The sequence below is a fragment of the Serinus canaria genome, chromosome 5 (assembly GCF_022539315.1).
Source record: "Serinus canaria isolate serCan28SL12 chromosome 5, serCan2020, whole genome shotgun sequence".
NCBI lineage: Eukaryota > Metazoa > Chordata > Aves > Passeriformes > Fringillidae > Serinus > Serinus canaria.
In genome coordinates, this window is record NC_066319.1 from 16612903 (window position 1) to 16637701 (window position 24799).

The window sequence follows — 24799 nt, forward strand, 5'->3', positions numbered from 1 at the left end:
AAAAATGTACTTCCTGTGCATTTATAATTGTTTTATTATTGCATTAATGTTTGAATAGAACTAGTCTCCTTTTCTGTTACAAAACTCTGTCTTAATCTGGTTTGTTGCCAGAGAGTGGCTTTTTTTTTTTTTTTAATGGTTAGAACAAAACCTACTAGAAGAGGTGAAAAACTTCCTTTTTTGAGTTGAGTTTTTACTATTATGAAGTGTGGCTTCCATTCTTGAGTTCTCTGTTATCAGCCCAGCTCCTGAGCTGTGCCTCAAACAACCTTAAGTCTTTCAATTGATGTTTTCAGAAAATGATGTGGTTTAAACACTGCTTTAAGAGGCAAATGAATTACAGGAAGTGGATTCAAAGGTGGAATCTGAATAGACATATAATTTCAGGTTATAGTTTATATGTTGCTGATAATTACAAAGAATAATTGAAAAGTGATTATTAGTAATTTGCTATTTACACTGCAGAGTTTAATATGTTGTGTGAAGAAGGAATAAAAGTAAGCTGATCATGAAAAACTTGAGCCACATAACAAGAGACCCGAGTGGAGAGTGAGGGTATGAATGCCCATTAATGCAATATTGAATTTAGACACTAAAACTTTGAATACTGGTGGGTTTTTCAGCTGGAATAACCTCTAAGTGAACTATTTCTCGGCTGCAACTTGTGTTCCAACAATGATCAGATAGGAAAAAAAAAATAAGTGATGTATAAACAAATCTTGTTATGTTATGTGGAATGGATGACAGGAGTATGTGAAGGGCAAAGCTCATCCTCAGGATCTGAAAGTAAGGAAAAGTTGGGTGGCTCACTTTGGAGTGCCTAGAAAGAAACTCTTCTGGCAGCAAACCTGTTCATCCAGGTCTGTCAGCTGTGAGCCCAGAGCCCTCTGGTGTTGCCAGAGGTGTAACAAACATCAGCCATCTACACCAGCACAGCTCAGGGTGACCTGCAGGTATTCTGACCTGTCAGGAAAGACCTGCCAAGCCAATCACTTTCTCCCACCCAATCATTTATTGACTCCATTCTTTATCTATGGATAAAATAATGGCAATTTGTTTCTGACAAAGATAAGGGGTATAATTTTCCCCAGCTTTTAGGAAGGTTTACTTTGGAGCTATTACCCAATCTGTGTCAGCAACAACTCAGAGCAAAGATAGGTCCTGTGTAAAGGAAAATTTAGGAAGAATGTTAAGTCTGCTTACTACATCCATTGCGGTGCTCTGGTTTACATTTACTCCATGTCTTGTTTCCAGATCTTTCATTTTGTCTTTAATGCCCAAAGCATGTTGCTCCCTGTCCTCCTTTTGAATTGAGGGTTCCCATTTTCTCTTTCCCAGCACTGGGACTGCATCTGTGATGGAAATCCTTCTTTCTCCAAGGCAGGGTCTCCAGTACTTCCTCAGCCACAGCCCTGGTGTGCCTCCATGATTTACCTTGGCTAATGTTCCCCTTGCTTCCTGTCTGCCCAGGCCAGGACTGAAGCCTGTCAGTACCCTGTCTTCTGTTTCTGGTTTTTCTTCTTATGCCACCAAACTCTGCTGTTCCTGCCATTATCACCTGTCAGTCTTTCCATGAGCCACATGTCTCCCCTTCTCTTCTTCCTCACTGCATTATTTTTTTCTCTTTCAGTGTATGAAATGGCTGGTGGTGCAGACTTATTACACACAGGGCTCTCCAGGAAACAGGCTATCTTCTAGGATGCTGAAATACAGGCTTTGTATGGGAAAACAACCAATGGTCTTGAAGCAACTTGCAGGAAATCTGCCATTTCAGTAGGTTAATGGTGGGCAAGGAGCTGCTGTGGACCAACAAAGCACATAACAATTAATTTTCTGTTATAGATATTATTTCCCTTCTGCAGAATGACCAGGAGAACAATCATTTCCCAGCCTGCCTGGTAAGGCCAGAACCTCTGTTCCACCCCGGACAGGTCAGGCATTCAGTAGTAGGGCTGCCCTGGGAAGCACGGGCGGGCTAGCCGGGAAGGGAGGAACAGAGCAGGGTTCCACCTGGGGGCCTCGCTGGGCAGCAAGAGAGCCCGAGGCATGGAAAAAAGAGCAATGAGTCAACAGGAAGCTGGGACGGAGCTCGGGATTTCTGCCAGCAGGAAGGATGGTGGTGTTAGTGTTTCTCACGGAAAGCTCAGTGCTCTCCTCTGAAGGGGGAAGTATGGGGTGGTTACTGTCCTGTACAAGAAAATCAGGTGTGAGAGCAGCCTAAGCTGCTGCAGGGCACCCTGTTACTGCCTCTGTTGAGCCATCCAAACTGTAGGGTAGGAGAAAAGTTTAGTAAAAATCTTCAGCTTTTTACTGTTCTCCTTCCAAATCCTAGAGCAGCTATTGACAGGACGTTGCTTGGCATTATACAACGTACAGTCAGAGCTGTGGTGGCCGGTTCAAACTACCCTGCTACTAAAGCTGAGTAGTGCAAGAAAAACTCCACAAATCCAAGAAGTTTATGTCCAAAGAGGAGACCGAGGAGTCCTGCAATTTTATTTGAATAAAGGCAGAGGCTCCACCAGGGCAGTCACCCATGATGTTTCCTCTTGAGGTTTCACAGAGGACACCTCCCTTTATCCTGAACTCCCGGTACATGTTGCCCTCTCCCTTTCCCCATTGGCTGAGGCACCAGGAAGGTTCAGCCTTCCAGAACCACCTCCCACATTTCCCACCTTGAACCCACCATTTCAGAATGGTGGGTTCAGAAACTCAGGCTGTGCAGACCCTTGTGTGTTTCAGGAGCAGAACTGCCTGGGCTCTGCAACAAACCTGCTGCCCAAAGTCAGTAGAGACACTGGGACCCATTTCAATGGCATTAACACCCAACCTTCACCCAGCAAATTGTTTGTAAACACATGAGCTTTCCTCTCAGCAGCAGCCACACGGATTTACAACAGTGCAATTCCAGAGAATTATTTATGTTGCAGTGGGCTCCAAAACTGGAGAGACATGAGACAGACCGGTTTGAAATATTTTGGCTAGTTTATGCCAATCAGGTAAAGAACTTTCAGGGCTACAAAACGTGCAGAGTCAGAGAGGTGCTTGCTTTCTTAGAGTTCACTAAGTGATAGCAGCTGAGGTGATGTGCTTGGAACACTTCCAAATGTTTGGGGTTGAGTGTTTGTCATTCAAAGCAGTATCAAAGCTCTATAGGGTGTTAGGTACCACACTGACTTTTGACCTGGAACTGTGTTTTATGGACCCAGCAACTCTCACACAAGGGATTCACTGAAAAGGCAAAGTAGACGTGCTGTAAAATGCTCAAAATTTATTAATCATAATTGCTTTTTGTGTCTTAAGGAACAAAAATAAAATAATATTCAAAAACAAAATAAAATATACCATACCCAGACAACATGACTGAGACTAAGAAATGGGATAACATTAATTCTGAAAGAAATTACCCAATAAATCAGTTTTCAAAAAAAAAAAAAGTAATAAATAGTAGTGGTCCAACTTTTTAAAGCTTCCTAGGAAAGAATTTACAATTAATTATTATTATTACTATACTTTGTTTACAAAAATCCTTCATATGCCTCTGTTGGCAAATATATATATATATATATATTTCTTCTGTAAACAGTTAACCACATAACAAAACAAAATAAAAAACCCATATTTTCATACAGCTACTATGCTGATGGTGTTATGTAAACAAAAAGTAGTGTGCAGCAGCTTCTCACAATAGGATTTTTCCTTTTCCTCACAAAAACATGTAGGGAAATATGTCCATTATATATTGTTCAAAATATTGAAGTTTATAGTTTTGAAAAGATATGGCTTTCTGCCCTCTAAGTTTTCCTCAATAAAAAAAAAAAAAAGAGAGAAACATATAGAAGCAGAGGAGTAAAGTTTTCCTTAGGTTTGGTTTGTTTTCTGGATTTGTCTTTTGATTTTTCTCGGTGAATTGGAATGAAAATGTTATTAAAAGTCCAGCACTTCTCAGAAGACAAATGAACAGAAAATGTCAAGATGAACTTACACCTCTCAAGGTGTAAAAGAAAAGATGTAAAAACCAATTGGAGATACATTGATAATGAAAGCTGAAATTCTGTAGACAGACATACTGGGGATTTATGCAGAAAACATCATCTGTTCATCCAAAATTTTAGCTGCTCTTGACACTTTTGTATTTTTTTGAAGTTTCTTTATTTAGTCTTATGCTCAGCCCTTGTTTGAGGACTTTTCTCTAGTTCTAATTTTTGACATTTCCTTGCTCCTGAGAGGTCTTTGTCTGCTGTGTCTCCTGTTGGGTGTTGCCTTGGGTAAAGCACTCAGCATCCACACAGCTGCATTTCTCCACGTAGGTGTAGGAGTGCTCAAGGGAGGTTCCATCACTGCACATCAGAGTCACCTTTCTCTTGCTGGTCTCCATTTCCTGACAACACGAGCATTTGTGCACCATCGTGTTTGTCGTTTGAGAATATCTGATAGAAAAACCAACGAGAAAGATTCAGAATTTATGTGAGAAATAAATTCTGTCCCTCCCACCCATGATAAAACATAACCAGAAGTTTCCTGCTTGCATGTGGGACTATTGCTCAGTATTAGTATTCTTACAGTATTGTGGTGAAATACAGGTAAATTGCTCCTCATTGTAAAAATTTATGACTCTAAGTCTTCATTAAGGCACAGAAAAAGTCAAGAATTATTCCAGATCACATAGTGAGCCAGTCCAGTGTGATAATAATGATAAACAAAAACCATCAGTTTTAAATGGGCAAAATGAAAATTTTGATCTATTCACTATGATGCCAAACAGGCTGTTGAACATGAATCTCGAGATAATCAAGCTAGCACAATGTCATGCTAATTAGCACAATGGAAACAGTTGCTGACTGGGTGGATGTTGGACACATCAGAAGAACACTTGTGATTTGCTGGATGTAACTGGTGTAAGGAGTAGAAGACACGAGGCCACCATTATCTTTTACTTACCGTGAGTAAGCATCACAGCTGCCTTCACAGTAGGTTATCTCAACAGGTGCAGGAGATACACAGCCGTTATAGCTGATGACAGTAGTCATATTGTACTTCATACAGACTGAGGTCATCACAAAGCAAAGGAAAACAGGTTAAAATACACGTGCATATACATAGATAGCTGTATTTGATACAACAGGTTGTAACTGAAAACTAAGGTGGATGGAACTGAAACAGAAAAGCAAGTCACAATGCATTTTTTTTTTTAATTGCTGAGGGCCAAATGAAGACTTGCTGTTTGTGCAATCAATGGATGAAACTTTCCCTTTTTCTTAGGCAACTTTATTCATTCAGAATGCAGAAATTAGGAGCAGTATTGTGGTAACTGCTCAATGCACACCCATCTCTCAGAACTGGCTTCACTTTCCTCCTTAAAGAGAATGTATCTATGGAAATTGGAGAGTAGTCATAGTCCTCACCCTCCTACAAAAAAGCCAGCATTTAACAGTAGGGGATAGGAGAGTTCACCATCTGTTTTACTGGGACCTAAAATGCATAGTGGAAATGTCCTGTTTCTTTTCCACCTGTTCCCTTTCTCACCCCAGTGAAGCAGTGAACCCAAACCTAGTCAGTTTACCTCTTCTGTCTATGCACACACTGTGCAAAATGGGCTAATATACCTAACCAGGCACATATAATCTATAGTTGTAACAAAATTATTATTACTTACGTTTCGGCACTCTTCGGCACACTAAACAGCAGCCATCATCAGATAGCCTGATATCATCCTAAAGGGGGAAAACATAAAAAGGTAACTCAGGTTTCATATCTGCATGCTAAAGCAGGCTTTCCCTGCTTCCTAATTTTCTCTGGCACCAGAGACTGTGTATATTTTTGTATTGCCATGGAATCCTAATTTCAAGCAAGGCTAAATATTAAGGGCACATAACTCTTATCAATATTAAAGTAGTGATTTGAAAGTTGAAATGGAGGAAAAGCCTCAGTTTAGTAGTATAATTTCAGCAAGCAATAAAGCTCCTAGCACATGTAAGTCAAAATATTGTGACCAAAGTCAGTAAAGGTGAAGGATTAAAACAGACAGGGTAACCCAGTGAATGAAATAAGTGACTTGCCAGAAGCTGATTTTTTCTTCTAGGTCACTTGACACTTTAAGGAATCCAAAATATTATGCTGTATCTTTTTCTCTAATGTCTGATCCTCAGTGAGGATTTTTATATCACACATTTTAATTTTGAGTTGCTTTTCTGAGATAAAATTTGACTGGGGCCAGGTTTGGAAAGGATAAAAGGAGAGCTACTTCCTGCATGATGCTTCTGCTAGTTATTTTCATGGGACACTATGATCCTTCTATCACTGGTGTTAGGCACTGCAGCCTTTCCAAAAATGAGAACTGGAAGAACAGTACTTACTGGATCACACTCATCATGGTTAAAGGCAGGACAGCTTGCCTCTTTGATGACTTGAATGAATTGGTCAGCATGTTTTTCACATGTGTAAACAGTACAGTTATCACCAGGTGGATTCCAGTGTTCTCCTTCCTGAAAGTATTAAATTAAAATTTAATTAAAACAAAAATTAAAACAAATTAGGATCATCTTATATTAAAAATGAAACAAAAGCCCTCCAATGTCTTGTTGTTGCTGTGTTTAGTAGTTTGATTATTCCGAACAATTTCCTTGAATTTCAGCTGATAATTATTTGCAATATTATCATACTGCTATCAAGTGTTTTTCATTAACTAAGTCAAGAGGCTCTATTTTTATATGGATGTAGATGTGCTTTTTGTGTGAATAGGGTAAGCACATGGACTCATTTGGAAAGAATGATTTGCATTTCAATGGTTTTGTCATTAGAATTTATGGATGTGTCAAAATGCCTCCACAGATAAAATTATCCTTCGAGCAAAATGGGTGCTACAGTTTCAGAACTGGAGGCAAACAAAAGCCCTTTGCTTTCACCTATGCCTTTTCCTGTCTTGGTTTTTGAAATCCGTTGTTCAGTATCATAGCACAGTTGCTTCCAGAAGTCTTAGAACTGGTGTTTTGTGGTGCAGGGTATTGTTTAGGCTGTGTGGAGCTTGTCCAGCCCCTGCCTGAGTAAGCATTTATCTAATATGAGAAAAGATGGAGGAGATAAACGTGAGCAAACACAAGGAGAGGAAAGAATGGCAAGACTAGCAGAGTTCCCCAAAAGAGAAGTAAAGCAGAGGTAATTACATGGAGCACGTGTGTAATGTTGTCTCCCAGAGTCACTACACAAGCTGCTGCCTTGCACGTGCCGCAGCACTGTCCGGGTTCCACAGTGTATTTATAGCCCTGTTTTGAAAGAAATAGAGAGACAAGGCATTAAGTCAGGTCACTGACCTGAACTGGTGGTTACTCAAGCTGAGTGGGGTAGGAATGTCTGGCAGCAGAGCAGCACTCACCAGCGGGCAGTAGGTGTCACAGATAACGGGCTGGCACGTGACCCTGAGGTGGTCAGGCCTCGAGGGAGAGGATGCAGAACAGGTGCATTCTTCACAGGGGCCTGATGGAATGGCAGCTCCAGGCTAGGGAAAAGTTGGAAAATTATTAGTCACTCATAACAAGTTGCTCCGTGTATACACATCACAGAAAATACAAAGATGAACTATATATAGGCTAAGCTATCCATAAATACAATTTTGGTTGGTTTGTTTAAGCAGAGTTTCTGGTTTGGTAATATCGATTTTGGAATCAAATTTGCTAATGTAGAAAGGAGATAAGAACAAGATGTTGCTTGTAGAGAGGAATGACAATGAATAATGTTTTATTAATGTTTTATTTCAGGCCTTCCTACAAAATATGGAGCACGCTGGGTGTCTCAAAAACACTGCACTGTGAACTATGTGAGGGTATATTGTTATAGTGAGTAACTGTGTACTTACTGCATAATAGGTTTCGTTGACTACACAGCCCTGTCCTGTAAAGGAAGAAGGAGGTGTAAGTTTCAGGAGACAGAAATGCATGAAAAAACTTCTGGTTTGTAGCTTTGTAGGCCCATTTCATAAGCTTCAAACACTCATTCACAACTAGGCCCAATATGATACCACAGATAACTTGCATCACTCTCTCATAAGGTTTTTGTAACTTAGAAAAATGCAACAGTAAATAGGACGTGAGGAGGGTGCACAATACTTACTGCATTCAAAGACAGGACAGCAGTTTCCAGGTGGCATTATTGTCATTATTTCCTGTCCCTCTAAGCACTGGGGTGTGAAGTCAGTGCAGAGGCTTGTGTTGCAGTCTGTTTCATGTAATAGAATATAGAAAAGAATAAGCCCAGAATTTTTGAATTAAAGCAATTTTGTTTTACATGAACTTCTGAAGTCTTCCCAGGGGGTAGATACGGTGTTTACACACGATAGTTTAATGACTAACTCATTCTATGTGCCAAGGTGTTTTCAATGTGATGGGCTTTCCCATAATCTTTGTGAAACAAAACACTGAGAAGAACAGAGTAGTAATTGGTGGAAAGAGATAATTTCAAAGAGAAATTTAAGTTAATTTTCCTAATACTGGCTTTGAAATGAAACCAAAAATGTTTGTAATGGTTTTTGAATATTGTTTCAGATAGTGGCAGTATTAAAGGCTTTCAGCGTAAAATTATAGGAGATTTTCAGTTACTTCTCTATGTCTAACTATATAAAATCTTTTAATCTTTAAATTTGTTATCTTCAAGCATTTACTGTACGCACTGCAAGAAGGTTCTAAAAAGCATTAAGACATCAATACAAAGTATTAAAAAATGCAAAATTATTGCTGTAGTTTCCTAAATTATACAATCTCTTCCCCATGATAAAGAACCAAGACAGTACTCACAGCACTCAGTCCTAGTACAGCATGGATCTTCAGGTATTGGTATCTCAACAGGCATGTAACCTGGTTCTTCACAAAATACTTGCTGTGTCAGAGAACATTTGTGCTTTGTACACTTCACCTTAAGAGTATTTTTGTCACAGACACATTCCCGGCAATCTTTTGTCCATTTTTCTCCTGGCTAAATAGCAAAGAAAAACACAGACAAAGGAAAGAAAAAAATTAAGCCAAAATAATCTTATTTGCTTCCAGTTAACATATTCATGCATATAGTGACAACTGATTATATCAGCTTTTTCATATTCTAGATTTCATAGGAGACCCTCAAACTGCTTATTCTGAGAAGACATTGGATGCTGCTAAAGGTTCTGAGTTCACAAAGCTATTACTTTTTATTTCTTAATAGTGTTAGTATGAGAGTTACAGGAGTTCTAAAGGAGAAGTGATTGAGCTCACATCCATTTTTGAATAAGAAATGATCATATGACATATGATATTTTCACGTTAGGTTGCTGATTTCTGTGCAGCTGAGGAACTAAGAATGCAAGATAAGAACATGATAAGCAACAGGTAAACTTTGTTATCCATCTCTACCTAAATTTCTAGTAATTTTAGCAAGCCAAATTTGTGGAAATAATGTAAGCATATATGGCTAACTTCCACTACTACCATTTCTCTCCCTCTTTTTTTTAAATTTTTTTTCCTGTATGTGAGGTTAATGAAAGAATATTTTATCATTTATTGTTAAATTTCTTAGGGGTGCTCTAGTACTAATTATTTTTAAGACTGAAAGTGAACAAACAGTTGTGACAAAGCTTTGGTTTAGTGGAACACTAAATATCATCTTGTTTCACTTGTCTGTGCTCATTAAGCCACACTCATTGTGATACTCACCTGTCTGGACATTCCATTTGGTTCTCTGCAGACTAGAGAGAAAAAGAAAAAAAGAGAAACAAATGAATGGGTATTTACACCACTGACAACTGACAAAGCAATACATATGTGCAGTTTCAAATAAAAGTACTGAGAAGATAAAGCTAACAAGAAAATGAACATGCAGATTAATTTTGCTCAACTGTGGAGTTCTACCATCTTGGTGAGTCTTACATAAGGAAGGATGGTGGGAAAAAAGGGTTATATTGACTATTATTCAATTTCTAACTGTGGACACTTAGGGAAGCTGATGTGCAATGATCTGACCATGTAGAAGATGACTCAGATGAGTGAATAACAATCCCTATCTCTGTTTATTGCCCAAATTAGCTACAGATGACTTACAGCATTCAGAGACACAGATGCTGCTCTCTGCATGCAGGAGTGTCATTCCTTCAGGACAGAAACAGCCTTCAGTTACTCCATAGCCAGGACGCTCATAGCTGGAATTGGAAGAATATTTATTCTTGAGTACAAAACTTTGGTGGTGAGGCAGAGGGCAGAGCAGCATATCATGTCAGATACAAGAGAGACAAAAAATGTACACTTTCTGAAGGGCAACAGGAAGCACCTGTTCCTAGAACTGATTGGTATTTATAAATCTTGAATAAGTTAGTGAAATTCACAGCACATTTCATTGTGAAATAACTCAAATTTCTGAGGAAAGTAGATAGATAAGAAAAATATAAGCAGGTGCTTCAGGGTGGGGTGGTTTTGTTTTTTCTTACCTTTGGCCACAGGTAACTGGATTAATGGGCCCACATGGCTTGTATACCATGCTTGATGGACAGCTGAATGCTGTATGGAAAAAGACAAAAAAAAGAAATTAAAAATTGACAGGAGATGCTTTTTTTTTTTTAGAAAAAAATTACTACAGCTTTGCCTTCTTAACCTGCAGCTTCTGTGAGAAAGGACCCCACTGGCTTTTTGTGGACAGTAACCAAGTGTCAGATATAAGACGTGTTTAGTGAATCAACCCCTAATTTCTATCATTTATCACACACATTTTGAGTCCTGCAATACTTACGACATGTACTGTTGGTCATTCCTCTCCAGTCAATGCAGACACCTCTAGCAGCACACTCTGTAGCATATATCTCCAAACTGGAACACTGCATGGATTCATCGTCTATGCGACATCCATCAAAAACACAGCCTTTGAAAAATGGTTCTGGGGGTATCACGGAATGACATTCTGCAAAAACCCTGCAGACAGTAAAGAAAGCAATGCCCTTCTATATTAATGAGCCATTATACAAAGTCTGCTCCTGTCAGACAACACTTTCCAGTTAATACCATGTGACTCTGCTTCAGAATGGAAAGTATAATGAGAAACATGACCCTAAGAATGGCCAGTAAGCTGGGAGATAAATTCAGAAAAGATTAAGAACTCTGTAGTGCCTTTTTTTCTAAAGATATTAATGGTCATAGTATTTTGGTATGTGTACACAACTTTTTAGTGGCTTGACACCAGAAATATAGTGTAAAAGGCAACTACACTGTATTGAGAAAAAAGAAAAAAGTAGCAATAGAAAATTCACACACAATATAGCTCCAAACTTACTAGATAGTTCCGAAAGCATGTATAAGAGGGCTTTTATAAGTAACCTTGTCAACCTACACAGGTAGAGGACATGCTTCAGGAAGCCTTTGTGCTTTTGGAACTCCATATTTCAGGCAAAACGTACAAAGAAAGGAGGATATTCTCAGCTGTTTGCATCTGCTCTCTTCACCTGTTTGGTAACTGGCTTCTCTATGATTTGTACAGAAGACCCACTTCAAATTTAGAGCTCAGTCTTTGCTTAATACTTAATGAACAAACTCCAGAAGTGTGGCATACAGGGAGTATTGATTTTAGTGCTTGCTGCGTCCCTGGTTTTCTGACTTTACCTCTTTACCTTTTGCTCAGTTATCTTTGGCATGCAAATCATCAAGGCAGACCAGTTTCTTTTGCAAAGGCCTCTACTATATATATTCTGTCATTAAGCTGAGGTCTTCAGTTATTATCACATGCTAAAGCTGTAGCTGTTATTCTTCTTGTAAGATACTGAGACAGTTGGGTCTAGAAAAAAAAGAATTTGTTTTCTTACTCGCTCAAGATAAGTTTGCAGAGCAGAGGTGTTTGACATTGCGGCTTTGGTGGAGGTGTGGTTATAGCTGGTGGTATTGGTATTCCATGGCATGACTTGTTGTTGTCAACAATCCAGTGATGAGCCATTTGGGGACAGGAGGAAATGATCTTACCACTTGGTAGGCGGCATTCGTCTGCTTTATTGTTTGTACATGTTCCTGAAAGAGACAAGGTGGGTAAGTCTACTAAGCCACATCAGAGACGCACAATACGTTCCTGGGCTGGTATGTTTAGGTGGGATGTGCTCATGAAATGCATATTTTGCCTTGCTTCCTAGGGAGCACTTTCTCTAGGTTGAACTTAAAGTTATGGAAAAACAAACAGATGTAAAACCTCAGCCCCAAAGAAATATTGAGCTTTTGACATCCTACAGAAGTTGAAGGGCAAAACTGTACTCATTTCCATTTACTGCAGTTTAAAAATCTCAGTCAATTGTAAGACTGCATAGCCAGAGTGGGTGAGCATAACCAAGGTGGGGGTGGGGAAAGAGGACCCTCTCCAGTCTGTGCAGCTTTCTTACCACATTGTCCTTCAGTGTTGTTGCCAAATTTGCTGTATGGGAGCTTGACCGAGAAAATCAGACCACTAAAGGTGATGACTGCACCAATTTCTTCTATTTCAACAATCATATTGATGCCAAGAGTGGAGAAAGAAATTCCATCTTTTTTGAAGCCTGGTTCAACAATCTTTTTGTTGAAGTACATCTGAATGCCGGGTTAAAAAAAAAACACCAAACCAAAACACCACATCAGAATAAGCACTGCTTTTGTCTGATTAGAAAATGTATTATTTAAAATAATCTTCATAATTATGGATAAGTCCATATTGTTGTTCATCACATCCAGTGGCCATTGGCATCATAATGACAGCATATACTTGCAATTTGCATTGATATCTTGGCTTGTATTGCTGTATTGCTAAAATGTGATTATAATCCAAGTGGCCTCTACATACTGTGTTTGTGATGATTGTATGCTAATACACAGTATTCTATGCATATAAATCCAAGTATTTTCATTGCATCCCTCATGATTATGTGCCTTGGAAACATTTTTCATATGAAAATGTGTGGTAGTTTTCTTTAGCTATAGAAACATCCCTGCCATTATTATGTAATAACTTTTCCAGATAAGCACACCATCTCTATATTACATAGTAATTGACATAGGAATAGTTGTTTGAATTCAAAATGAAGTCAGATGCCTTTAGTGCTGGTTTTATGTAGTAGTGATCATATTTATTTGTTAAACTTTTCAATTTGTAGCCAGTATCTTATATGAGTTAATGAAGGCAAATTATTTGCCTAATAGTTTTTTGTCAGAAGTTATTCTGCAACTCTCTTCTCACTGAAACAGGCTAAAGCACAAGTTAAAATTGTCAGTTACTGTGTTATTTCACAGGGAACCAACATGTGTTTCTGACTGAGAATTTGGCATGGCACTGTAAGGTGAGAGTGCCTATTCAGGCAAAATTTTCTCCCTTTCTATAGATTCTCTAATCAACAAATAGATTCTCCAGTGTAAGAGTGGGACTATCTTTTCATTTTGATTGGTTTGCCAACACTGTTTTGGATCATGAAGGTCAGGTGACAGTCTAAGTTACCCCTTTTCTTCAGCTATACTTCTCTTCACTGTAGGAAATTGAAAGGGGAAGTGTGTCAGGGCTGTTTGGTGCCAAAGTTCCATATGGAGAGAAAGCAGTCGTCCAGCAGATAAGGGATACATATCCATCTTCCCCCCAGGAGAAGACTCCTGCTTGCAATTTGCGTTTTTCAAAGTGTGCTTGTTTATATAAGTGTATGGCACAATGCACCAGTTTTCATGAAATATGAATTTTGTTCTTAGCATCCTTTTTGTCCCCCCTAGTGATACCCTCTGCCGTGATCACCTCCATGATGTGATATTCTAACAGACTGTATCTCGAAACGGCATCAGTAAGGCTTATAGACACTCTTCCCTTTTTGTAAAAATAGAAAAAAAGATATTTACCACATTGGTCATCACACCATTCATGAGTTGACGAGTCAGTACCACTTCTGCAGATTTGTAGAAAATAATTATAGATTTAGGGCAGGAGAGTCCATCTTTTGAATCACAGTAATAATTGTCAATGTAAACACGGAAGTTGTCATATCTAGGGACAATCTGTTTCACCAGGACGTAAGTGCAGTTTTCAAGGAAGGTATAATAGGTTCCATCAAAAGTAATGTAATGAGGATCACCCCATCCACTACACACACCTGTACAGAGAAAATATTTGTAAGATTAAGATGAGAATTTAGGTAGAAGAAAATTTAAAACCTGAAGATACTGCAATTTATAGAGCAACCCTAAGAAATGAAAATGCCAATATAATCTGTGTAAACCTTGGGGTTTTTTTTTAATGCTATTCCTGTATCTATTGATGCTTACATTGACACTCATATCGGTAACAGCATCCATTTTCATCAGGTACCAGCATTGGTGGATATCTGTTTGCACAGGTAATTTCCTTTACAGGTGGACAGTACGTTGGTACTACCTCTATATTGTTGTCTCCATTGCAGATGACTTCTGTACAGTTGGATAATTTGAATCTTTCTCCAGGCTGCAAAATGAAGAAAAAGCTTTTTTCAAAAAACTCTGCAAACAGGTATAACCTTCACTCCTCTTTTTAGATTTATGCTACGATGTTTCCAGTAATGGTGGTATTGGAAAGGAAATCTATGTGTGTTACTTCTCTACAATTTGTGGTATTATTGATTTTTAATGGCAACTACAGGTATTCAAAATTCTGACCATGTTATGGGGAATAAACCACACTTACTTTTCTGAAACTGAAAAAAAAAAAAAAAAGAAAAAAAAGACTAAAATGAAAATTTTCACTGACAGAAAAAAGTCGTTAATATTGTAGAGGATTAACTTCTTTTAATGTTTAAAGGAGGCGGAAACCTTAACTACACTTGTTTCTTCTGCATGAGGAACTCTTCTGGAGCTCAGGGACATGTATTGGGTTACAGGAACTGCTTTTCTCTATTCTGTGTATAATGTACTTCGAGGTCAACAGAGAACATAACAATAAAAAAAGGTTAAAGAAGTATAGATAAAAGGGCAGGAGAATAGAAACAGATACAAGCCTTCACTAAATCTTAAATATTTCCCTTTAGTGAAAATATAAGATACATAAGAAAACTCCTTCTATAATGTTGGTGAGAAGATGCCTTACATATGCAATGCACCAAAGAGTTTTACTAAAAATAAAGTAACAAGAAAAGAATATTATCATTTGCTTTAGCAGTATAAAAAACTGAAATTCAGAAAAAAGAAAAATTCAAATATTATGTCTGATATATTGTCCATCATTAGCTAAAACCTTAGGACAATCAGCACACGTAAGGTTTAAAGACTACAAAATCTTCCAATCACGTACAACCCAAAAACTGATTATTTCAAGAGTCAAAAACTAAGACAAAATTTACATACTTGTAGAGGAGGGTAAATAGTGGAAACACAACCATGAAAAGCAGGACGTGTAGAGGTAGGAGGCAGAGGAACAGCTGTTGTTACTGTGGACCACTCAGAGGAAGTGGTGGCCGGCAAAGTGGTGACAGGACAATGAACAGTGTGTCGTTCAATATTACATGTTGGGCTACAGATGGCATAGAATCTACATCCCTCACTATCAATTCTGTTGTAAATCAAGTCACCTGTAAAAAAGAAAAAAAGAACTGTTAGAAGAACAAAAAACAAAGAAAAAAGAAAAATAGAAAAAAAAAATATGATAAAAAGAAACATGAACAAAAAAACCATACAAAGTAAAAAAATAATAAATTAAAAAATAAATAAAAAGGCTACAAAATAATGCACACTAACCAGGTGAAAAAACAGCATCACCAATCTTGCAGAAACATGGTGTTGTTGAAATGTGAGGAGAAGCTGTGGAAAAGAAAGGTTCACTTCGGGTAGTGATGGTAGATGTGCTGGTGCTGGTGGAGGGGGTGGAAAACAGGCAGTTGTAGTTGGGGCTGCAGCAGAGCACACGGATCTTGTAGTTGAGGCACATCTTGAATTTGCCCGTCTGGTCCGCGTTCTTGCACACCAGTCCAAAGTGGACGTTGCACTGCACGACCTGTCCCACGTGTTGGATGGCTACATCGGGGTAGTCCTCCGCCCGGCACTCGATCTGCTTTGGCTGCCGGCAGACCTGCTTGCCGGCGGCGCGGATGTGCTGGTAGGTTTCGAAGTCTCCCTGGTTGGGCCCCGAGGAGGGGAAGTCGACGTCGAACCACTCGCTCCAGGTGCACACTTCAGGCTCACAGGGGGTGGTGAAGGAAGTAGTGGTAGACGTCATCGGCGTGGGGATGGAGGTGCTGGTGGAAGTGCTGATTTCTGTGGAGCTGGGACTCGTGGTGGTGGAGATGTAGGGCGTGGAGGTGGAGGTGGTGACTGTGGTGGAGGACGGGATCGATGTGCTGGTGCTGGTGGTGGGGCTGGTTGTTATCACGGGCAGAGGGAGTGAGCAGTTGTAGTTGGGGCTGCAGCAGAGCACACGGATCTTGTAGTTGAGGCACATCTTGAATTTGCCCGTCTGGTCCGCGTTCTTGCACACCAGTCCAAAGTGGACGTTGCACTGCACGACCTGTCCCACGTGTTGGATGGCTACATCGGGGTAGTCCTCCGCCCGGCACTCGATCTGCTTTGGCTGCCGGCAGACCTGCTTGCCGGCGGCGCGGATGTGCTGGTAGGTTTCGAAGTCTCCCTGGTTGGGCCCCGAGGAGGGGAAGTCGACGTCGAACCACTCGCTCCAGGTGCACACTTCAGGCTCACAGGGGGTGGTGAAGGAAGTAGTGGTAGACGTCATCGGCGTGGGGATGGAGGTGCTGGTGGAAGTGCTGATTTCTGTGGAGCTGGGACTCGTGGTGGTGGAGATGTAGGGCGTGGAGGTGGAGGTGGTGACTGTGGTGGAGGACGGGATCGATGTGCTGGTGCTGGTGGTGGGGCTGGTTGTTATCACGGGCAGAGGGAGTGAGCAGTTGTAGTTGGGGGTGCAGCAGAGCACGCGGATCTTGTAGTTGAGGCACATCTTGAATTTGCCCGTCTGGTCCGCGTTCTTGCACACCAGCCCAAAGTGGACGTCGCACTGCACGACCTGTCCCACGTGTTGGATGGCTACATCGGGGTAGTCCTCCGCCCGGCACTCGATCTGCTTTGGCTGCCGGCAGACCTGCTTGCCGGCGGCGCGGATGTGCTGGTAGGTTTCGAAGTCTCCCTGGTTGGGCCCCGAGGAGGGGAAGTCGACGTCGAACCACTCGCTCCAGGTGCACACTTCAGGCTCACAGGGGGTGGTGAAGGAAGTAGTGGTAGACGTCATCGGCGTGGGGATGGAGGTGCTGGTGGAAGTGCTGATTTCTGTGGAGCTGGGACTCGTGGTGGTGGAGATGTAGGGCGTGGAGGTGGAGGTGGTGACTGTGGTGGAGGACGGGATCGATGTGCTGGTGCTGGTGGTGGGGCTGGTTGTTATCACGGGCAGAGGGAGTGAGCAGTTGTAGTTGGGGGTGCAGCAGAGCACGCGGATCTTGTAGTTGAGGCACATCTTGAATTTGCCCGTCTGGTCCGCGTTCTTGCACACCAGCCCAAAGTGGACGTCGCACTGCACGACCTGTCCCACGTGTTGGATGGCTACATCGGGGTAGTCCTCCGCCCGGCACTCGATCTGCTTTGGCTGCCGGCAGACCTGCTTGCCGGCGGCGCGGATGTGCTGGTAGGTTTCGAAGTCTCCCTGGTTGGGCCCCGAGGAGGGGAAGTCGACGTCGAACCACTCGCTCCAGGTGCACACTTCAGGCTCACAGGGGGTGGTGAAGGAAGTAGTGGTAGACGTCATCGGCGTGGGGATGGAGGTGCTGGTGGAAGTGCTGATTTCTGTGGAGCTGGGACTCGTGGTGGTGGAGATGTAGGGCGTGGAGGTGGAGGTGGTGACTGTGGTGGAGGACGGGATCGATGTGCTGGTGCTGGTGGTGGGGCTGGTTGTTATCACGGGCAGAGGGAGTGAGCAGTTGTAGTTGGGGGTGCAGCAGAGCACGCGGATCTTGTAGTTGAGGCACATCTTGAATTTGCCCGTCTGGTCCGCGTTCTTGCACACCAGCCCAAAGTGGACGTCGCACTGCACGACCTGTCCCACGTGTTGGATGGCTACATCGGGGTAGTCCTCCGCCCGGCACTCGATCTGCTTTGGCTGCCGGCAGACCTGCTTGCCGGCGGCGCGGATGTGCTGGTAGGTTTCGAAGTCTCCCTGGTTGGGCCCCGAGGAGGGGAAGTCGACGTCGAACCACTCGCTCCAGGTGCACACTTCAGGCTCACAGGGGGTGGTGAAGGAAGTAGTGGTAGACGTCATCGGCGTGGGGATGGAGGTGCTGGTGGAAGTGCTGATTTCTGTGGAGCTGGGACTCGTGGTGGTGGAGATGTAGGGCGTGGAGGTGGAGGTGGTGACTGTGGTGGAGGACGGGATCGATGTGCTGGTGCTGGTGGTGGGGCTGGTTGTTATCACGGGCAGAGGGAGTGAGCAGTTGTAGTTGGGGGTGCAGCAGAGCACGCGGATCTTGTAGTTGAGGCACATCTTGAATTTGCCCGTCTGGTCCGCGTTCTTGCACACCAGCCCAAAGTGGACGTCGCACTGCACGACCTGTCCCACGTGTTGGATGGCTACATCGGGGTAGTCCTCCGCCCGGCACTCGATCTGCTTTGGCTGCCGGCAGACCTGCTTGCCGGCGGCGCGGATGTGCTGGTAGGTTTCGAAGTCTCCCTGGTTGGGCCCCGAGGAGGGGAAGTCGACGTCGAACCACTCGCTCCAGGTGCACACTTCAGGCTCACAGGGGGTGGTGAAGGAAGTAGTGGTAGACGTCATCGGCGTGGGGATGGAGGTGCTGGTGGAAGTGCTGATTTCTGTGGAGCTGGGACTCGTGGTGGTGGAGATGTAGGGCGTGGAGGTGGAGGTGGTGACTGTGGTGGAGGACGGGATCGATGTGCTGGTGCTGGTGGTGGGGCTGGTTGTTATCACGGGCAGAGGGAGTGAGCAGTTGTAGTTGGGGGTGCAGCAGAGCACGCGGATCTTGTAGTTGAGGCACATCTTGAATTTGCCCGTCTGGTCCGCGTTCTTGCACACCAGCCCAAAGTGGACGTCGCACTGCACGACCTGTCCCACGTGTTGGATGGCTACATCGGGGTAGTCCTCCGCCCGGCACTCGATCTGCTTTGGCTGCCGGCAGACCTGCTTGCCGGCGGCGCGGATGTGCTGGTAGGTTTCGAAGTCTCCCTGGTTGGGCCCCGAGGAGGGGAAGTCGACGTCGAACCACTCGCTCCAGGTGCACACTTCAGGCTCACAGGGGGTGGTGAAGGAAGTAGTGGTAGACGTCATCGGCGTGGGGATGGAGGTGCTGGTGGAAGTGCTGATTTCTGTGGAGCTGGGACTCGTGGTGGTGGAGATGTAGGGCGTGGAGGTGGAGGTGGTGACTGTGGTGGAGGACGGGATCGATGTGCTGGTGCTGGTGGTGGGGCTGGTTGTTATCACGGGCAGAGGGAGTGAGCAGTTGTAGTTGGGGGTGCAGCAGAGCACGCGGATCTTGTAGTTGAGGCACATCTTGAATTTGCCCGTCTGGTCCGCGTTCTTGCACACCAGCCCAAAGTGGACGTCGCACTGCACGACCTGTCCCACGTGTTGGATGGCTACATCGGGGTAGTCCTCCGCCCGGCACTCGATCTGCTTTGGCTGCCGGCAGACCTGCTTGCCGGCGGCGCGGATGTGCTGGTAGGTTTCGAAGTCTCCCTGGTTGGGCCCCGAGGAGGGGAAGTCGACGTCGAACCACTCGCTCCAGGTGCACACTTCAGGCTCACAGGGGATGGTAGTAGTTTGTGTTTGAGGTTGCATCGTTGGTTTTGGCGTTATTCTTGTGTGTATGTAATCTGTTTTTGGTTCTCCTGTGTATTCAGTTGTTGTCCTGTGTTTTGTTTGTAAACTTAGAGTCGTTGGTTCTTGCGTTGATATTGTACTTGATATAATAGTTGTTGGTGGTGGTGTTGTAGTCAGAATTTCCGAGGTTGTTTCACACGGCACTGGTATCTTTACACAGCATTTGAATCTTAATTCATAATTATAGCATATTGGTGGCAATTGATCTTTATTGTAACATATCAACCCTTCTTGTGTGTTACATGTTATGTTTTGCTCCAGTAAAGGATATGGTGTGTTTGGGAACCGTACTGCTCTGCATTCCACGTCCTTTCTATTTTTGCAGACTTTGTGTCCGTTTTTTTCAATGTTCTCAATGGTATCAAAATCTCCATCATCATAACCTGACCCTGGATAACTGACATCATACCATCTTGACCAGTGACATTTTTCTTTGAAGCAAAGAGGAGTTGTTGAAGGAGATATGGTGGCAGGTGTTGTTCTAGTTGTTTCTTCCGTAGGTGAAGGTATTAATGTACTTTCAGTAGTAACTGAATATGTTGTTTCAGTAGATGTTTCTGTCAGAATTGGAGTTGTTACTGGGGTTGATGTGCTGAAAGGCATTGTGGCAGAACATGGTACAAAAACACAGCAGAGGATTCTGATTTCATAGTTGTTGCACATCATTGAAATTTGATCCTTGTTGTAACATATAAGCCCTTGTGTTGTACTGCATTCTACTTTTTGGCCAAGGTCTTTCAGTGGTATATCAGGGAACTTTTCTGCTCTGCATTCAACAGCCTTTGGGGCGTTACAAACTTCATAACCTTTTGCTCGTAAATCATCAAAAGTTTCAAAATCTCCCCCATCATAGCCAGGGATTTGTAGACTCCCATCATACCACTCGGACCACTTACAGACTTCATGAACACATACTGATGTAGTTGGTGACACTGTGAAGGAGAAAAGGAAAGAGACCATGAAATTAAGAATTAATTCCTGTAAATACTATTTTTTTGTTGTTGTTAAATGTAAAATTTTGTAAATTTTTTTTGTTTTAAATGGGCTGACAGTTTTCATAATGTCATTTGCCTTGCATTATGCTCCTGTAGTGCATCAGTTTATTTTAGTATATTGTAGAACAGAAAATCCCTTACCCAGCAATTTAATGTAGTGACATGCTTGGAACTGTCAGTTCCCAAGAGAATACTGATTACGTATTACGAGGTACTGAAATAAGGCTCAGCTCTAATTTATACTCTCTGGAAAAAACCCAAATCTCACTTGCTTTTCATCTGGTTCAGTGTATTTGCTTTGGTTCTATGTTTTTTCAGTATTCACTACGCTCTCTGGAATGTATTGAAATCAGTGGAAAGGGTAACTTACAGTATGCATCAAGATCCACTGCTACTTTTTTCTTCCAAATCTTGCATCCTCACTCAGTGCAGAGCAGGCTTTGTTCCACTATTTCAAACATTCCTAACTTTGTATTTTAGCTTTGATCTGAAGAAACCATTTATTGGTTGGAGAGCTTTTGCAGGGGAGCTCTCATCATGAAATATATAGAAAATAGCTACTGACTTCCAGCAAGGCTGATATTTGCTGTAATTTCAAAACTTATGTATTTTTTACTGAATACTGATTTCATAAAACAGCATATGCCCAGAGTAATTTGAGCTTCCCAACCTGACGAATGCTGTACAGGAATTCTAAAAACCAAAATTTCATTATCTCAATGTCAATATCTGAGCAATCCCCTTAGTACTGTAAAATAGACTTTTCTCACTCAATACGAGAATATGATCTTAGTGGCTACAAAGGACATACCCGTGGAAGTAGTGGTAGGTGGTGTAGAGCTGAAGTGAAATGTTGTTGCTGTTGTGGGTGATGTTGAGGTTATACATTCATGCATAAACCTTTGAAGTGTTCCATTGGGACCGCAGGTTGCAACAATACACCATCCTGTGCCATCTGTAGTGTTGTAGACCACATCTTTGTAGTTGTACTTCTGCCCCTCATAAATGCACACACATTCTGTAGATTAAAACAGGATGTTATTCCTTGCTACCTGAAACAGAGAGTACCCTAAATGTGTCTCATTCATATTGAATTGACTTCATCAACATACCATGTTCATCATATCTGCATTTTTTGCCATGAATTGTACATTCGCTGAAAAAGAAAAACAGATTATGAGTGTGGACATACTGGTTCATGACATAATTTTTTTGTTATAACTTTTCTTCTATCAATCCTTTGCTATTCATTGTGTTTAAATGTAAAATGACCCTATCTTGTGTGAGTTAGATAGTCAGTTCTGTTATACGAATTCAGGCTAGGTATTTATATTTAGGCTACAAGTTCTCTAGCAAGAATGGTAGCTCTTCTTTGAGCCTGCATATAGAACGTGCAGCATCCCTACCAGTGCTTTTGGGAACAGGACAAAAGACATGAGATGGATGATTTGAAATATTCTTATTTCCCCAATAGGTCTACTTTTTGGAGGAGAAAACGACAGTGCATGAATCATTTGCATTTCATAGGATATATACAAAGGATTACTACCATGGATGTTGAGGTAATCTACACAGTGAATTACCATTAGGCTTCCAAAATATGCAAGAAGAATTCTGGTTTTACGGGCAATTCATCTGTGAAGAACTGAATCTTGATGTATTTATTTACAGGGACTAACAACATCTATAGACTGAATAAACTGAAATTTAGACATGTATTTAATGGATTAAGTTTAGTGCTGTTAATGGTCTGGATGATATAGCCCAAGGCATCTATGAAGTGCAAAACCTTCCAAGGACTTTGGTTTAGCTCTAATGGGCTTTGGTTTAGGATTTTTGCTATTCAGATGCTTACCATACTTAAGTGTAGCTACTTTAAAGGCATCATAAGACAACTTCACAATTGGTTTTGCTAACTCTGTACTTAAGCCTTACAGAAGGCTTAGCAGCACTTGTCACCAGTAATGAGTGAGAACAAGTGCTGACTGTTGCAACTATGCAAGTACCAGTGCAATAACAGAAACAAGCTCAAAACAATGTAGATGAGTTGGCTTCTCACTTCTAATGAATTTCACATTATGAGTTTGGGTATAACTTTTTAAAAATTCTCAGACTATTCCCTAACTAAAGTTATTTTAGCTTGTTTTCACTTCATTTAATAATGATAATAACTTTAAAGGACTTTAACAGATATACAAAATAATTAGTAAATTAATCTTCAATGATAAAATGTTTCACTAATGTTATAATTTAATTTCCTGGGAAGGGAAGAAAATTAGACATAGTTCATCAGCCTCTCTAGTTGCTGTTGGTAATTAAAAAATTTAACGTGTGATGAATTATGTTCCACACTTTAAAACTCTATTTTAAATTTTTTTTTTCTAATCCTACCATGATTCACAATTCTGCTTTGAAGGCATCTCCATTCCTGGTTTGTAATTTTTTCCATCTTCATAACAACCGCAATAAGAAACACAGGTCATGGTTTCCTCATCAAAATAGGGCTTATTCTTTGGACACTGTGGATAGCAACCTGCAATAAAAAGAGAGTCAAGTTGACAGTAGGCCTTGCATAAGTATAAATAAATCTACACTCATATCTGCTTTTCCCAAAATGTGCCACATGGTAAGCGGAATATCAGATCCTCTTATTGCTATTCCTTTGTTTTCACATTGTGCTTTGGAATGAAGATGAGGACAAAATACTCCAAAGAAGTACATAATCCATTAGGGAATACAATACTAATTAGAAAATCTCTTATAATTTCTAATGCAAACATGTCATACACTGAGTAATGCAAATTTTGTTCACCATATTGCATTTTAACCTTTCAGGTAGAATGAGATATGCATAATTATGTTTACCTTCCAAACCCCTCATCTCATGAAGGCATCTCCCACTTGGATTATTGCAGGTCTTCATACAAGGTGCTCCACATGGCTTGTAGTGCCACTCACATTCCCCTTGTGGATTATAGTAATCACAGAAGAGAGCTAGAAGAAGAAATGACAGAGAAAAAATATCCGTGATGTTTTAGCTCTATACTGTTTCCATTTTTCTAGGTAAAAATCCAATGGGATCAGCATAATCTCATAGATGGTGAACAATTATCATCTCATTGCTAATGCAATTCATTTGTTACATTTCTAAAATATTTTTACACCAATAAATATATTCATCATAGAACAGAGTTAACATTAAACATGAAAAATCAGTTGACTGAATCACTGATCTTGGCTAGCATGCACTAAATTTATTTACAAGGAACCTAATGTAGACATGTGGCAGTGTAGTAAAATATCGTATTTCACCAGTAGTGTACCATGATTGTCAAGTTAATTTGACACTAATCACACTGCTTGTAAAATTATTAGCTGTGGTTTCATTTTACTAAGATAGCTGGGTAAATCAGTAGAAGACAATCGGCTTTGTTGGGGTTTCTTAGGGTTTTTTTGGGTTTTGTTTGTTTGTTTTTTAAGCATACAGCTGTGCCTCTTAGAAATACAATTTTATCCTTCCTTTCTTGTTCTACTTTCTTCTTTTTCCTCCTTCTGTTATCTTTCCCTCTGAACCCCTTAAAGAAGTAGTAGGTTGAAACTCACGACAAATGGCTGGGGTTCTCCATGATATGCAGATGTCTAGCTCATTACATGCTTGAGCGTAGGCAGCTACTGCTGTGCAGAAACATTCACAGTCTCCTCCAGTGTCACAGGCACATGCATCATCCACACATGCTTGGTAATATTCATTTGGTTCCACCTGATAGAGAAAGCATTCAAGTTTTCATGCCCTTGCCCTCTTTGCACTGTCCTAAAATAGCTGAATAAGATATCTGAAACTCATAGGTCTGTTTGAGAGAAAGCTAAGAAAGGAAAAAATAGTGAGAATGCTTTGAAAAATCAAGAGGAAAATGTAGAATAAAGCTATTGCTAGTAAGCTGCAATATTTAGAACTGTTTGAAGACATTTGCATAATACTGATAATTACTATAAGCTAGCAGAGAGTCATACATATCACA

General features: G+C 41.4%; 2 protein-coding genes across 2 annotated transcripts in view; both read right to left on the reverse strand.

Annotated features, from left to right (window-relative positions):
- The window catches only part of LOC103827011 (mucin-5AC-like), a 52351-nt gene extending 49756 nt beyond the window's left edge, over positions 1–2595 (reverse strand). Inside the window, 1 exon segment of the mRNA XM_050974914.1 lies at positions 2532–2595. Coding sequence (XP_050830871.1) covers positions 2532–2595 — 64 coding nt within the window.
- A 1600-nt stretch (positions 2596–4195) lies between these two features.
- Positions 4196–24799, reverse strand: part of MUC5AC (mucin 5AC, oligomeric mucus/gel-forming) — a 46317-nt gene continuing 25713 nt past the window's right edge. The window contains exons 24-44 of the mRNA XM_050974915.1: positions 24384–24540; positions 23646–23774; positions 23172–23313; positions 21893–21936; positions 21592–21798; positions 15780–20717; positions 15306–15529; positions 14256–14430; positions 13833–14083; positions 12365–12548; positions 11804–12002; positions 10741–10919; positions 10442–10511; positions 10059–10156; positions 9675–9706; positions 8902–8961; positions 7370–7492; positions 6354–6482; positions 5654–5711; positions 4939–5044; positions 4196–4427 (exon numbers count right to left, since the gene is read on the reverse strand). Coding sequence (XP_050830872.1) covers positions 4196–4427; positions 4939–5044; positions 5654–5711; positions 6354–6482; positions 7370–7492; positions 8902–8961; positions 9675–9706; positions 10059–10156; positions 10442–10511; positions 10741–10919; positions 11804–12002; positions 12365–12548; positions 13833–14083; positions 14256–14430; positions 15306–15529; positions 15780–20717; positions 21592–21798; positions 21893–21936; positions 23172–23313; positions 23646–23774; positions 24384–24540 — 7737 coding nt within the window. The remainder of the gene's footprint in view (positions 4428–4938; positions 5045–5653; positions 5712–6353; positions 6483–7369; positions 7493–8901; positions 8962–9674; positions 9707–10058; positions 10157–10441; positions 10512–10740; positions 10920–11803; positions 12003–12364; positions 12549–13832; positions 14084–14255; positions 14431–15305; positions 15530–15779; positions 20718–21591; positions 21799–21892; positions 21937–23171; positions 23314–23645; positions 23775–24383; positions 24541–24799) is intronic.